The sequence below is a fragment of the Hyposmocoma kahamanoa genome, unplaced genomic scaffold (genome assembly GCF_003589595.1).
Source record: "Hyposmocoma kahamanoa isolate Upper Pololo Valley unplaced genomic scaffold, ASM358959v1 94, whole genome shotgun sequence".
NCBI lineage: Eukaryota > Metazoa > Arthropoda > Insecta > Lepidoptera > Cosmopterigidae > Hyposmocoma > Hyposmocoma kahamanoa.
The window spans coordinates 4,003,701-4,018,739 of record NW_020654878.1 but is presented as its reverse complement, the minus strand read 5'-3'; the positions used below and the strand labels follow the sequence as shown (position 1 = coordinate 4,018,739).

At 39.5% G+C, this 15,039-nt stretch overlaps 1 protein-coding gene across 4 annotated transcripts in view; it reads right to left on the bottom strand.

Moving 5' to 3' along the window:
• Positions 1-521: 521 nt before the first annotated feature.
• Positions 522-15,039, bottom strand: part of LOC113237841 (cytoplasmic polyadenylation element-binding protein 1-B) — a 24,389-nt gene continuing 9,871 nt past the window's right edge. Inside the window, exons 4-14 of one of the 4 annotated variants that reach the window (XM_026474531.1) lie at positions 11,439-11,514; positions 10,395-10,481; positions 9,621-9,705; positions 9,357-9,537; positions 7,792-7,939; positions 6,322-6,487; positions 5,201-5,328; positions 4,162-4,253; positions 3,720-3,874; positions 2,797-2,871; positions 522-1,005 (exon numbers count right to left, since the gene is read on the bottom strand). In XM_026474531.1, coding sequence (XP_026330316.1) covers positions 2,801-2,871; positions 3,720-3,874; positions 4,162-4,253; positions 5,201-5,328; positions 6,322-6,487; positions 7,792-7,939; positions 9,357-9,537; positions 9,621-9,705; positions 10,395-10,481; positions 11,439-11,514 — 1,189 coding nt within the window. In that variant the 3' untranslated portion in view covers positions 522-1,005; positions 2,797-2,800. The remainder of the gene's footprint in view (positions 1,006-2,796; positions 2,872-3,719; positions 3,875-4,161; positions 4,254-5,200; positions 5,329-6,321; positions 6,488-7,791; positions 7,940-9,356; positions 9,538-9,620; positions 9,706-10,394; positions 10,482-11,438; positions 11,515-15,039) is intronic. The other 3 variants (XM_026474532.1, XM_026474529.1, XM_026474530.1) reach the window with 3 other exon arrangements.

The window sequence follows — 15,039 nt, the reverse complement described above, 5'->3', positions numbered from 1 at the left end:
TTAATATTCCAATAGATTTCTCTTGTAGTTCCGAAATTCAATAAGTACTATCCGAAATATATAGATTAAAAAATTACAATAAAATACATAGCTGTCCTATGTGCTTTAAAATATTTTAAATGCGTCACGCATAGTGTTACTACAGACTATCAATTTACAAGAGCAAACTACACAAGTAGAATATAATAAACAATTGTAAAAAAAAAACTTCATACATTTCGTATGGAATTCTGCTAACAAAAATTCATAATTTGACAATATAAAAATCAACGTTAAACAAAACGAATGCTGGCCAAGCGCCAAACTTAATAGCGGCTCGACTACATAACATGACACGCCATTTTCAAAGAAACTCGTAACAATTTTGTTTTAGTCAGTTAAAACAACTTAAATTTACATCAAATTTAATATGAACAAGATACCAAAAACTGCAAAGACCGCAGTCGCCAATTCGCACCCCTCATGGGAGAATGGCAGAATTGAAGTTACGTCAAAAATGTTTATTGCTCAATTGGATACGGAAAAATATAACCCACATCTGCAATTCTTATAACTATCAACAATATTAATCGATAGAGTTACAAGAATTGAAAAACATTTTTGACGTAACTTCACTTACACCATTCTTCCATGAGGGGTGAGAATTCAATAAAATGCAGTCAAAACCCCATGACAGTAGCTTATTACTATAACTGTACTGTGACTTCCAGCTTTACATTTAAAATTTGACGAATTAAAAAATTGTCTTTACTATTAGAGTGAACTGGGTATATCTAGAATCTGAATATTTATAGTTTATACCAAAAAGTTAATGATAATAGGCGTCACAGTATGGATGAATACTGATAGATTGAATAATAGCGTGTCGCGTAGTTCGCAATGGGCGTGAACACTAGTGCATGTGTGGCCAGGAGTCCGGCGGGTCTTCAGCACCAGGCTCGAAGTCGCCGTTGGCCGCGCTTCCGCTACCGCTCGTGCCACTGCCACCGCTTAGCGATGATGTCGCTGTAATTAAGTGATTTGGTTAAATAGATTTGTTGCAGCACCAATCAGCAGCAGAATTATTACTTCGGGAAGCAATTATTTAAGCAACAGACAAGTGACCACAATTAAAGTGCAGTCGTCAGTATTGACGACAACGTCACCAGTCACATGGGTATTCACCACAGACATCTAAATAGACGCCGCAAGTACGGCAATTTGTATGAAAACCGAGCGTGCCGCATTTTATGTATCCACCGTGACGTCACAAGAACTATTTAGTGGATGGGAAACCTCCTTCCGCGCTAAATCGATTGATTGAACGGAATACACGTATTCCAATCAATTAATCGATTCAAGTATTCGTTGATTACAGGTAGTCGTGAAATAATAAATATAGTAGAAAGTAGTTTTTATAAAAATTTTATTAATTAAAATTTCAATTTTTGATCAACTTCAAATATTAATAAAATTGAAATAAAATAAGCTTATTATATAACCGTCTTTTTGTAATAGAAGATCTTATCGATTGACTTAAATAATGAAAACGCACGTCAGTATATGAACTTGCAACTGCCTTAATTAAATTGACTGAAAACCATCTGTTTTCCATCGGTGATTGATCAAATTGGTGAATGGCAAGACAATTGAAAATGTTACTGCTAACAAAATACCGTAAAATCTTACTAATCAGAAGAGGTTTACTTAATGTCGCCCTCGTGTAAAGTTTGTGATTTGTTTATTATTTCTCGGATTTCTTTTCTAACTCTTCTACTCTGCATATTTGGATAGGATCTTAGGTGGGATAAACTAGACCACCTTCGTCGTCCTCGAAAGCAACGAGCTCATACGTATGACCAACTCCAGGTTTTTTTAAAGACAGCGCACTGTTACACTCTTCGCATTTTTTATTTTTTTGTATTACTTGTAATACATATCCGGCAATGTGCTGCAAAAATTATCGAGATTACAGATACTACTGATATAGATACTTCTAAAACTGAAAAAAAAAAACGAAACGTTACTTAACGTTATAACAAAAGAGTCAGAATATTTTTATAATATTGCTAAGGTCATAATAATTTTCGTCCCTTTGGTTTCAAAATCGATCAGAATCGAAAACAGGGGTCTTACCATGAACAGTTATTACAGTTCAGTATACTTAACGACAAAAAAGCTGGACGGTGATATACACTTCATGTAGCGCTGTCTCACTACGATTAATTTTAGGTCCTGAACTGAATCGTAATAATAGTTCATGGTAAGGTCCCAGTGGTCCCAGTGTTGCCTACCTATACATGTATACATCACTAAATGTGAAATTTGGTCAAAAGAATATTCAAGCGCCCGTACCACGAAACTGGATGCATTATACAAAAGTGCGTTCGTTCGATATTCATGGCGTATTAACAAAGGATCACAAATCATGAGGCATACACTGGGTTGCATGTTTGTTTTCTCGAAATTCATACAAAACAAAATAATTGTTTTCAAAATAAATTATGCATCTTGTGATTACAAAATCACTTGCCCGTGTGACGTTTCCTTGTCCCTGTTTACCAGTCTACCTCCAGTTATGGTGCTTTTGTAGTTTATAATGGCAGAATTATCATTTTTCGCGTTTTCGACTGGTGTTTATCTACTATAGCGGTCGAGCGCGTTCTGAAGTGTAGCAGCGGCAAGTGAATTTCACTTAGGGCACGCGAAGTACGTACACTTGCGGCGTACGTCTAGATATATGTCTGTGGTATTCACCTTTGACGTCATAGATATTTGCCAAACTAGTATGTTAACAAAGCAAAGTAAAATTCTTACTTGCTCAATAATAGATATCTTGTGTAATGCGGGGCCAGGAATATCTATTGGAGGTTTTTTCGTGGCGGTCTGCTTCTGCGTACAATGGGGGAGACAGTTGAAGTAGTAACATTGCGTTAGGGATGAACCTACGACTACTTTGGAAGCACTTAACACTACCAGCACTAAGTATTTTTAATATTTTTATAATTACTATAACGCCGACGAATGCACAAAGAAAATTTATTATCATGGTAATCTGTGCTGTTTAGTAGAGAGAAGTGAGGGTCAGCCCTTACAGATATTAGGTCTAAGGTTGAAACCTGTTAGTACGCATCAGCCCAACGTTTATACTAAAAACGTTTTATACAAGTCAGCTCTTTTCAGCTAAAACAAAATCGATCATTTATTCCATGAGTAAAATTTTTACACTTGGAAACGTAATTTTTTAAGCTACAGCTCGTTCAATAGGCTAACCTCCCTAAGAAGAACGAGCAAACTAGGGATTGCGCTTTTCAAAACTTAAATGCTTTCAATTAATATTTGTGTGGAATCTAGACTCATTTGTCTATTCATACACCTTATTTAACACGTAGTCTACAATTTTCTAATATGACTTTGCAATTAAAATACTTTTAATGTAAGTTTTAAACTTAGGAAATGGTAATCTTAATATACGCTCCGGAATCTTACTGTAAAAACATTAAATGAGTTTGGACTTAGTTCTAAGGTTAATAATTATGGATATCGGGCTAGGATTACGGGCATACAAAATATGAGTAAATGTACTGGTGATGCCAGTCACGATATCACTCTACTTAAACTTTTCTCAGAGAAACCCTAAGAGCTGATGATACTATGAAGTGTTATATCAGCATCTAGTAAGAACGTGGAGTCGATGCGTGCCGTCGAGGTCGGGTCTAACCCTAAATTAAAAAACGTACCTTCGTTATTGGCATTGAAGCCCCCGTTGTAGATGCTGCCGGTGTCGCTGGGTGGCGAATGACGAGGCGCGGGCGTAGCCGCTTTGGAGCTGCGCATAAGGGGCTTGTGCTCGTCGTTCGGGTGCTGCCACGCCCAGCAACCTCGGCAGAAGTACCTGCAATCACGATGTCATTGTACAGCAGTCCTTTCAACTTCATCACAATTACAGCAGATCCTTTTATAGTTCAGGATCTTAATATAAATTGCATAAAGCTGGAAATTACAAAAAATCTCAAGTACACAGGCAACAAGTATACTGTCTGTACTTATTTTACAAGACTGCACTTTATCCTAGTACTTCAAGAAAAGATGGGTAAAATGTAGGTGTTATAGAAATTGTCCAATACTCCTGGGATTATCTCTCCATTATACTGAAACGGTTAAGAGTAAAAATGAGCTCACCGAAAGCAAATGGGGTCCCGGCAGAAATACGGGCCCTGATGCAGGTTGCACACGGAACACATGGAGTCCTCTAGATAAGGATCGACTTGAACCTGGAAACAGTTATTTTAATACCAAGTATATTTTTTGTCGGAGTTTACTAATGTACTGTATGTAGGCAATGGTTTTCTTTAAACCTTAAGTATAGAGAAGTGAGTGCGTATTTTGACGCGACTGTGGGCGAATTATAGTAACTTTATGGAACAAATTATAGTGTAAAGCCGGTTGAAAAGTTTACAGTGATCACTTAAAAGGAAGTTCATTTTATAAAGACAATATACAATATGAATATTTGGCATTGTCCAAGAGTTTGAACGGATTTGGACGATTCTTTTTTTGTTGAAAAGAGGGTACCTCAGTAGCGGACCCATTTAAATTTGAAGAAAATATTCCACCTCTTACGGTGGCAAATTAGGGGATGAATCTGTTTTTGCGCACTTTCCGGTACCAGATTTCAGTAAAACTTGGCAAATAAATTTAATTCCATCAAATTTTGAGGTCGGTTTGTCTAGTGCTCTGTACTGGTTAATAGTACTATGGAAAGAAGTTCATAACAGAAATGAAAATTTGTTTTCCAAACAAATGGTCAGATCACATAATTTCCAAGAACTTCATATTTACGCTATATACGGACTAAAAAAATATTTTTTTAAACAGTTTTTATTTTAATATAATATTTTTCCTTACATCCCAAAATAGATGCAACGCTTTCTTTAGAAACACTCCTTACACAAATAGTTATACATACATAAGCTCACGCCTCAATCCCACATTAAGGGACCAAGGGAACGCCACTTTGTCTTGACAACTCTCGAGCCTCACGTAAATCCAAATACCCTTTCCATACAAATGGTTATATAGTCGTATTATTTATTAACTTGTACTATAATGAGGCATGTTGTACTTTCCACTTAAAAGTCTTGTGTTCGTAGTCTCAAAGTATTTTATGAGTCACGCTTTGCGCAAATAGTACTTTCTAAAATGTCTAAATTTGTTATACCTTCTTTGAGAACTTGTCGGTTCGTATCTTGACGTGGCCGGCGGATATGGCGCGCACGTAAGAGCGTACATTATTGAACGTCACGCGACCGGACCCGATTGGATACTTATTCTTGTCTGTGTCGATGCCTGCAACATTTAAAGACTACAGCTTTTTCTCAATCGCCGAGGTGGATTCTATTCGGCAGAATAAACTACAAGCATAGGATTGGAGAGTAACATACGTTTGGGTCTACCTAGAAAATCGAGACCAGAAAAATTTTAGTCCGAGGTCGTTAATATTCAAGTAATATAATATTTTGACGACCGCAGTTAGCACTGAGCGTTTGAGGTCGGGTTCAATTCCCATTAGGACTATTTTAGAAACTTCTCGAAATAGATTTCTTAAGTAGCAACCTATCTTCACAATTCAGTTTTAAAAAAGTCAAAAAAGTGAAAAGGAAAGAAAATTAATCATCAGACAGATAGTTTTTAGAAAAATAGAAGCATATTGCTGCATTTATCGAATGCAATATTGCAGAGTACTACGATTTTGAACTAAGAATACAGAGACCAGCAATCAGACTAAATTTTATCGTGAATGAATCACCCATCCTACGTAAAGTTTTTGACTTAAGATGGCAATGAAGCACCTTGCATCTTACATCAAAATTTTTTTTATAAATTATCCATTTACGTCCAAATTTTTTTAAAAAAGCGCCCATCACTAAAAAAAACTTACACAAGAGCGTTTTAATACAATTCAAGATTCGCATGCACAGAAAAAATTCTAAATCGTATTCTGTAACACTGCGTTATTGTTGAAAGGTAGCAATAGCCGTGTCTTGTTCCACAAAGTATAGCACAGAAGTAATTGAAAAATCCATTTTGGTTGGAAAGCATTGACAAGCATCCAGACCACTAAACTGCCTTGTCGCAATTAACGCATTAGAATTTCGATACCTTTCAAGATATTGACACCAAAAGTTTTATTGTCATCTAAAAAAGTCAACTGCTCTGATTTTGCTTAATAATAAAACTGAAACTAAAGATTAAAACACTGGTTAGAGGGGGTTGTAAATCTCATTTATGTCGATTACGTTAGTTATGATAAGGGCAGTAAAGGTCGGTATAGTTCGTTACCTGCATAGACGACGCCAGAGAAGAGGTCGTTCATGATGGTGGCCAGCGCCGGCGCCGTGAGCATGCCGTGCAGCGCGCCCACGAACACGGTACGCGACGGCTCCAGCCGCACCGACCCGCCCACCACCCAGTTGGAGTCGCTCACGGCCCAGGGGATCACCTGCGCCTGGAGCACGGGCTGGTTAACGTTAATCGTCGTGCGCAGTTGTTGCAGTGCCACTCAGAGCTTTAAATCGCGAAGTCTGAAGGGCACTGCCACTGCGCCGGATAACCTGAGACATACGTTGACAAGTCCCATGTGTCACCAGCACCCTTACAACAGTAATGCCGACATTACTGCATCATCATTTACTTGTGTATTGATGTACATTTTGATATAAATTTATCCTTGTAATTATCGAGTATGTAGCATTCAATTTCATGATTTATTAGATTATATTGCCGACACAGAAGCCAACTTTCCTTTCAATTATTCAAAGGTTAGCTGGAAAAATCTATGGGATAAGCTCGGCTTTGTACACTAACGTTTTATTTCTTTGTTAAAAAAAATAATTTTGTACAATAAAGTGTTTAAATACATACATCGCTCGTTATTCTCCTACCATGGAATACAATACAACACGCAAAATGATTACTGTCAGACATTTAAAAACCATACACTTATTACCTCTCAAGTAGAGGGCGTGGGTTTGCACCTCTAAGTTTTCCGGAATTCACGTGGGATATGAAATTTACCATGAGCTGCTAAGCAATTTAATGATGTGTGTGAAGTTCCCAATCCGCATCGGGCCCGCATGGGAACTACAGCCCAATTCAGCAGCATTGTAAGAAGAGGCCAGTCCCCAGCAATGGGACTAATGGATACGTTTAATATTAAAAGTAAGAAGTCACCTGATGTTATCTTACTTTCAAATGTGGAACCTACTAAAAAAGTTATTTAAGTTAAAAACCAAGACATGGTATTTTGTGGCTTACAACTACGTGAAAGGTACCAATATATAGGTTAAATATACATACGTTTATTAAATTATTTAATATCGTACAATTAAGGCTTAGTTAAAGTTACTTCGGAATGGAATGGAAGCGGAATCATAACGGAATGGAAACAAAATTGTGTAACGAAGTTGTAAACAATTTCAATATTCTAAAACTGGGTTATGGTTTTTTATGACATCTCAAAAAAATATTTTCTCAGCCGCGTTTTAGTGTTAGCGGACGGCAGTTTATGTCAATACGCACTGCGCGAGAATTCTCCAGAAGACACGCGACCCGTTTGACTCATATCTAATTTTAGGGTCGTATTCCAGAACTCTAATCAATACTCAAGTCAGGACTTAAGTATTGCAGTGAGCACTGAAAATCATACTCAAGTCTGCTCAAGTCCCGATAGAGTTCTTAGACAATTGACAAAAGCTCGCTTCCATTCCGTGCCGCAGCAGCGCGTTGGGGGAAGGGAAGCGCGACACGAACCTCCTTGGAGCGCATCTTGCGCGACGTGATGCGGTAGTACCAGTCGTGGCCGTCGCGGCGGGAGGCGGCCAGCAGCGCGCGCACGCGCCGCTCGCTCTCGAAGGTGACGTAGGCGCAGCCGCGCGGCGACGGGCCCGGCCACTCCACGCTGCGGGCGGCATTCGGGGAAGGTAAAAATTCCACGACAAGCATTTCCTTCTATCTACGTGCAAGAGGATAGCCTCGCTGCAATCTCAAACCCCCGGGAAACAACGAGACTATTTCAGAAATAGTCAATGATATACAGAGTTCTTAGGTTTCCACGATTGTTACACATAGGAAATGAAACTATTTTTCGGATTTAAATCGCGTATATTTGTTTTTTTCAAACAAACCGATAGGGTGGTTTGCATCAATATTAGACAACCTGGTTGAAGACTGTACCACCTCAGTCAACCGTGACCATGGAACCTGTGAAGGGCCCGAAACGTCGGTTCTTTTGAAAAAACAAATATACGCGATTTGAATCCGGAAAAATAGTTTCATTTCCTAAGTCAATGATATTTTAATGAAGTTTAGTAACTCAATTATAAAATGGGAAATTATATAATTTGTTTATTTATAGAGTACTTATAGTAGTACTTGGTTTAGTTAATTATTTTTAATACCATTTATGTGACGTAAGTCCCAAAAGCCTCGAAATTCCCGAGACTGAAAACATCAGTCTTGAATCTCGAAAATGCCAAAAATTGTCGAGCCTCGCTTAATTTTCGAGACATTGCCGCGATGAAAACTTCAGTACTTTACATTTTGCAATCCATTTATCAGAAACGTTTCACGACAAGAAATGTTAGTCCTTTAGACATAGGACAATCGGGTGGCCCCTGTTAATATCAATATCAGGGTTGGACAATTTTAAATCGGGGTTTGAAATTATTAAAACGTTTTCTTTGATCATTACCGAAAATATATCGAATAATCATACTTTTTGGTTCATAGTTTTGTCTCTAATTTTGGACTAAAAATTAGAAACAATGAGAAAACTAAACTAAACTCAGGGAAAAAGATTTGTTTGGATAAATACATGGTGCGACATTGTTAGTGGTAGCAATTTTGTAAATCTATTTGTATACTTATCAAGATAATTATCGTGATTATCATAATTATCACTCCGAACCCTGTTTTAGGCTCAATTTACATTGCGGCGGAACGGAATGGAACGGAAGCGTCAAGTTTAAAAACCGTTAGAATGCTCGAGCATTTGCGAGCATTCTCGCGAGTGCGCCTTGAGACTAGTATTTTGTTGACGTTTGACGTCACACTACCGCCTGCCTTCACGCCACTTACCACGGTTTCGCCAGGCGTCGCCGATGGCAGCTGCGGAATTCTCGCGAATGCTCGTGAATCCCGCGATAAACGCGCGACGTGACTTTTGGCTCCTATCTAGTTTGTACGTTACACAATTGACCATAAAGTTCATTACGCTATGTACAATACCGTTGCAAAAATTCGCTTCCATTCCGTTCCGCCGCAATGTAAATTGAGCCTTAAATGACAAACGTAGAAGCAACGCAAAGGTATCTCACCGCACAGGCTGGAAGTGTCTCAGGGTGTGCATGAGCGCGTGCTCAGTGATATCCCAAGGCAGTCCCCCGAGGAACACCTTCGGGCTGAAGCCGGCGTCTACGCAGCGTGGCGGCAGCGGGCCCGACCAGCTGAGGGCCTCCCCTGGCCCGGACTCACTTGACCCGCCTGAAGTCACGCCGCCTGAAAGCACTCGGTTTTAAGCAACCACAAGCAGTCAGACAGTATTTAAACAAGGCGGTTAAAACAAAGCAATATGTACATACAAAACGAAGCTCTGCGCGCCAACATGCGAGCGTCTTCGCGACCCGTGGCTTGCCCGGATTGATCCGGCGGCCATGGGGACTCCATCTACAAAAGCAGAACAAAATATAACTTTTTTTTATAAGGAAAAACCGAAACCGAACCTATCGAAGAGAAAATTTTGCTGCTTGTCAGCTTTCGCTAATGCGGCCGTTACCGCGGTCACAACAATAAACAAGTCATTGAGCCCAAGCGCAAGGTACACAAGGTATATGTTGAGAAGTTCCTCTAATGTATCTGCAAGTTTCCATCACCAAATCAGCTAATTAGAGACCCCCACACTAGCATCTTTCCATACGACAAGACGTCCGCACGGCGGCGACGCAACGCCAAAGCAGTATATATCCGACGTTTGGCACTATTTCGCAGTCGCTCGGTGCTGGCGTCGCGCTGTCACGCGGACTCGCGTCAGCTGGTGTTCGAAAGACGCTAATGTGTGAGGGGTCCTCTTACGTCTATGTGCCAAGTTTTATAGAAATCGGTTAATGGAAAGTGGATTAATTTAATAACACGAATACATCCCATAATTTACCATTATTACGGGTGGATGATTTTATTCAAATTTAAATGGGACCACTACAGAAATACCAGAGGGTATAATCGAACAAAAAAAATTGAAACCGGTTTACAAATAGGAGTAATCCGCGTAACAAAAAAAAAGTTAGTAGTAGTTAAGATACAAAGATCGAACAACTCAAAAATTCTTTCCAATAAAGCTTTAATAAGTTAATAACTACCTGATTGTTACTGGAGTCGTACCGCAGTCTTAGTTTGATGGCAGTCTTGAGACCAGAGTTCGCCGACGCCGGCATCGCCAGGGCCTTCTGAAACATGCACCTACTGTACCGAGGAAGCCACCTATTTACAATTGTACAGTCATTGCCAATTACTGGAATACGTCTAGTGTATGTAGCTGATCTTCAAGCGGATAATACCTCGCACAAATCCCGGAATAATTAAAAATAAAAGACAAGAAACCATAGTCTTATTTTTACTTACAATTAATCAGGGTTCGAAGTGTTACTTATCACTGATAAGTAAAAACACCTGGATGGAAATTAGGGGTTATACGACTGTGCCATTTTTAATACGTCTAACTCATTGTTAGGCTGCTAACAGATTGACTGCATTTTACTAGCAGTCGAGTTCCTTGTGAAAGAGCTCGTCCGGGTAAGTACTGCCACCTTATCCATTTCTTGGTGAAATTACAGGCACATGGGACTTATCGACTTATATCTTAGGGTGACGAGCGCAGTGACAGTGCCCCTCAAATCTTTAAAACTCTAATGTCACTGCAACTGTTATGGACAGGCGTACAGCTTATTATCAGGCGCACGACTTGTTCGTCCCGTCACGTGATATTATAAAAAAAAATGAAAAAGGTTTGCAGTTAATGCGTGAAATGGTTATCAACTTTATGCAGTCGAGGTCTCGCACGAAGTTGCTTCACGCATTAACTGCAAACATGCAGTCAATCTTAATTATCTGCCTTAGACTGAACCTATCGCAAGACGAAGCAACTAAGCTCAAAAATATGTTGATTCGAAAAATATCAATTCTGGTTACGACGGTCGAGTAAATCAACGGTTAGAACGTCACGCAGAAACCTGCATGTTTCGAAGTTTAAAAGAGCCAGATGAAGTTAAAAAAGGATGCTTGAGGGAACATAACCTAACAGACGATCCGTGTTTGGCAAAAATTTGCTATAGAAGTTCGCATAGTAGTTAAAAATACGTGCATTTAATTTACGTTTATTCAAAGTTATACAAAATTGAACTCACTAAAGACGCGACGAGGTCTGTAATTCCTTTGCCGGAAGTATCGTCGCTCCATCCCGAACCAGGCTGCGCGCTCTCACTGCAACAAATATTCCATTTATATTTTGAGACTGTTCGTGCTTGTAGAGGCCTGGTGCCCAAACCACATGTTCTTAGCTTGGACACCCAATCACCTGCTTTAGCCTTGTGTACTAATATTGTAATATTTGTAAGCTATTGGGTAAAATGAACTGATGGCGTTACTTCACACGGCTGCTTGTATTCGTTATAGTACTTGGACTAATATTTGACAGACAAACAACAAAACACTAACAAATACGACCGTCTACACATGGAGTCAAAGAAGGAGTTTTTTTTCTCTCTATTTTAGGGGCTTTGAGCGTTATTGAAGATGTCAGCCCCATTAGAAAAACGATACCTCAAGTATACATACTGTATACAAAATCTCCGCGGCACTACATGTTAGCACCGACAAAACATTGAAACCACCCAACATTAAATGTACGGAAACCAGCCTGTGCAAATAACCGCGCCCTGATGCGTTCCGTCCGAACACTCTCCATGAGCAAATGATGTACATCCTCAGGAATCCCACACACTTGGCAATTCGGTGAGTTCACCCTCCGCATCAAATACAAAAATTTGTTTAATGAAACGTGTCCAGATCGAAGCCTATGCGCGCTGATAATTTGACCCCTGCTTCATGGTCAAACCAAGGGACACGTGGTTCACTCTGCATGGTGATCGAAATATTCCTTCCAACGAGAATGGAACTTGCTCTTATAGTTTGCAACCACTTCAGTGAAGTCAGACACAATGTCAATCTCAGGCCCCTCTGAAGCAGCCGCAATGGCTAGCCGGTCCGCTTCCTCATTCCCTACGATAAAACAACGAATATGGCCATACTGTGTACGGTTTACTTGCATATTTGCCTATTTGGCTCCTTTGACATGTGTTGAGAAACCGACCAGGGTCACTAGTCATTTTAATTCCAAGATTACATTGCAAGTATGATGATATTTGCAATTCTGTTGAAATTTAGTTGCAATTGCAGTCGAGTCTCGGTGGAGAGTGATGGCATATTCATTCATACAATTACTAACGATCGATGGTGCCTTTCTAAAACTACCATGGAAATTACTATGCTTGTCGTAATATTTATGTCGTTTAAACAGCAGTTTAGTCTTCAAATTAAATATAATATTCGATTCGCCATTGAAGAGCAGAATACCAAAAAATTGCAATTGCAGTTGAATAGTACCTCTATGATTAACTGACAAGCTACTTACTCTTAACTGCCTCTATGGCCGAACGGTTACCATGCCGGACTGCCACGCAGAGGTCCTGGGATCGATTCCCAGACCGGGAGATGTGTATGGCCTACATTTATTTCTCTCACGAGTTTGGGTGTCATTTGTGGTTGTCTGTGTGTGTCCATGGCATCCGCGAAACAGGGTTTCCCTCATGCAGGGCCATGAGCATGTTGCGTTATTTTTATTATATTATTATTGTAACTTAGCAGAATATCAAACGTACAGAATCCAGCCATTAACACTATCGACATAGAACTCAAATGATTTAAAATTAGCACAATTGGGGCAGTGTGCGGTAACGCGAGTTTGGCGTGTGCTGCATTTGCCAAATAAGCAAACAAGGCCAATACTTTGTCACACGTGCTATCTACACATGGTGATTGTTTGCCATACATGTCAAATACGCCAATGCAAATAGCCAAGTGAAGTGCCACCATGAATTAATATAAATATAATAAACAAAGAAGGCCACATCTAAAAGTGACAATTTTTCAGGAGGTTTACAGATTCTACGAACGAAATTAGTCTACGACATTTTATGCTAAAGTGTTATTAAATTTCACATACATAAATGAATTTATCACTTGTCATATGATCACGTCATGTAACTATTATACCAAGGGCTTATTTATAGCGTACGAGTATGTGCTTTTATTATTGGAGACTATCAGAAATACGTCACATTCTACGTAATGGTAGTAGATGTTATACTTTGAGGTGTGAATCTGACAGCCGACCAGCACTACGGATCATGCGCCACCTAGCAAAATAAGTAGGCTATCTTCCAATAGCTTAATTCTTGGATCAAAGTATCAATTATTGTGTGTTGTAGGTACTTATTTCAAACATTACTGAAATGGGGTCATAGGATACCCTTACCTATGGAAGGACATTTAAAGTGTATTTTATTTTAAAATTTACTCCTGTGCGAGAAAATAAAGCTTCGTAGACTTCGGTAGAAAAGGATGCTAATGGTAGGTTTGACCTATAGCCTCTCAAACAGAGGGCGTGAGTTTGTATCCGGACTCGCATTGTCCCAAACAGGACTGGTTTTTTGTTTCATAATAGCATTTTACTCTAGACTGCCACAGGCAAGCAATCCACTCGCGCTAAATCAATGGCGTCCATAAACTTCCGTTATAAAAGTTGCGAAAACTGAAACAGATGGAAAATGCACGCGGAACTTCCGCACTTTAAGCAGAAATCGTTGCATAGCTAGAAAATATACCAGTGCATTTTCAGACCTCTGGTAATGAGCGATAGCTCTTGAATTAGGGTTATATGATGCCAGACCTGATACCTTTATAACCATATTTGGGGTGGTGATGGAAAAGTTAAAATGGCGGCAGTTGAAAAGGGCACTACGATCATTCTAAAAGCAACGCTTAGAAAGACTTGTCAAATAGCCAACTTACTTTGTAACAAGTACAGGGGGTCTTCTCTTCCTTTCGTGCAATCATAGTAGAGTTATTGGAAGGAAATTTTAGACAGCGTCTCGCTGTAATTAACACCTTCCTTCAAAATTAGTGCATCCATTTATAATGAACTCACTGTGTAGCATTAACTTCTGCTTTAGCTGAGAACTTGCTAACTAGAAACTTGCCAAGCACGTTGACGTAATAAACATTCTTAAATCTAGGCCAGTCCTGACCGCAACATTATCAACCCTTAATCGTAGTGTTATGTGGGCAGCTCACGCGCTCACAAGTCGCAGACATTTCCTCACACTTTAATATATGCATACATATACACTCGTACACCCACAAATACACTCATGCAACCCACATTGTATATCACAACAGTAGAGCTTCTTGGAGCTCGTCCAGTGTAGTACTGTCACCTTGCCTATTTTTGCCGCCAAGCAGTAATGTCAGCATTACTGTGTCCCGGTTTTGAAGGGTAAGGGTGCTGGTGAAATTACAAGCACATGGGACTTATACACTTATGTCTTACGGTCACGGGTGCAATGGCAGTGGCAGTCAGATCTTTGATTTAAACCACTGAGTCGCACTGCAATCATTAAGGACAGGCGCTTACCACCAGGTACCAGGTGCACGACTGGTTCGTCATGTCACTTAGTATTATATAAAAAAATATATACACTCGCACATCCACATGTACACACATACGCTCATGCAACCACATGTACACTCACAAACACACATCACACGTGAATACTTCCTTATACACCGACATGTACACAAACTCATGCAACTACATATACACTCAAACACCCACATATTTACTCAAACAACCACATATACACTCAAACAACCACATATACACTCAAA